The sequence below is a fragment of the Eimeria mitis genome, genomic scaffold, assembly GCF_000499745.2.
Source record: "Eimeria mitis Houghton genomic scaffold, Emh_scaff481, whole genome shotgun sequence".
NCBI lineage: Eukaryota > Apicomplexa > Conoidasida > Eucoccidiorida > Eimeriidae > Eimeria > Eimeria mitis.
This window is the reverse complement of record NW_013573111.1, coordinates 15,947-17,248: the sequence shown is the minus strand read 5'-3', so window position 1 is coordinate 17,248 and position 1,302 is coordinate 15,947. Positions and strand designations below refer to the sequence as shown.

General features: G+C 48.8%; 1 protein-coding gene across 1 annotated transcript in view; it reads left to right on the top strand.

The window, feature by feature from the left end:
• Positions 1-1,302, top strand: part of EMH_0013740 (uncharacterized protein) — a gene marked incomplete at both ends in the record, with an annotated part of 6,979 nt that overhangs the window by 706 nt on the left and 4,971 nt on the right. The window contains one exon of the mRNA XM_013499913.1: positions 157-341. Coding sequence (XP_013355367.1) covers positions 157-341 — 185 coding nt within the window. The remainder of the gene's footprint in view (positions 1-156; positions 342-1,302) is intronic.

The window sequence follows — 1,302 nt, the reverse complement described above, 5'->3', positions numbered from 1 at the left end:
TACATATGTATATATATATATATATATAGGAGTGTAAGTGTATATGTCAATCTGTATAAAAAAAAAAAAAGTAAAAACAAGAAAAATAAAAATATGCAATAAATATATAATTTGTTTCGCTGTATGCGAAACAAATTATATAAAAAGTGGAGACAGAGCTGCGGAGACAGCTGAGGAGACAGCTGAGGAGACAGCTGAGGAGACAGCTGAGGAGACAGCTGAGGAGACAGCTGCGGAGACAGCTGAGGAGACAGCTGCGGAGACAGCTGAGGAGACAGCTGAGGAGTCAGCTGAGGAGACAGCTGAGGAGACAGCTGAGGAGACAGCTGCGGAGACAGCTGGTGTGGGGTGTGGGGTGTGTTGGGGGGACTCAGGCTCATGCTGCTCTCTGCTGCAGCAGCCACTGCAGCAGACAAGCTATGTCTGCTGCAGCAGTTTGCTGCTGCTGCGTGTCTTGTGGCAGCTGCTGCAGCAGCTGCAGCGCGCGGTGTATATACAGCCGAGAGAGGAGACGAGCTCTGGGTATTGCTGCTCCTTGTTTTATCATTCTTGCTGCTAGTGCTGCATCTCCTTCTTGCTGCTGCTGCTGCTGCCGCTGCAGCAGAGGCAGCAGCTGCTCCGGATACTCAACTGCTGCCAGCAGCAGCGGAGCAGTTATCACTCCCTAACATACACACATACACACACACCTAGCCTGCTGCTGCTGCTGCTGCTGCTGCTGCTGCTGATACTACTGCTGCTGATACTGCTGCGGCTGCTGCTGTTGCTAATACTCCTGCTGCTGCTGCTGCTGCTGATACTACTGCTGCTGATACTGCTGCTGCTGCTGCTAATACTCCTGCTGCTGCTGCTGCTGCTGCTAATACTCCTGCTGCTGCTGCTGCTGTTGATACTACTGCTGTTGATACTACTGCTGCGGATACTGCTGCTGCTGCTGATACTGTTGCTGCTGATACTGCTGCTGCTGCTGCTGCTGCTGCTGCAGCTAGCTGCCTATACACTCTAAAGCTAAAACCAGGACACCACCATACACCCCTCCGAACGTGCATCCATACATTCTACAAACAACGCATAAATAAATAAATAAATAAATAAATAAATAAAAATAAATAAATAAAAATAAAAATAAAAAAAATAATTACATTTTTTATGTCTGCGTTGACTGGCTTTCCTGCTGCTAGCGCGGAGACAGTTACGTCTGCCTCATCGTCGAGGAGCTGAAAGAACAACCCCACCACCCCCCCCAGGTGGAAACACCATTCTATCCAGTCTCTGTTTGCCCCTGCTGCAGCACAAAAGAGA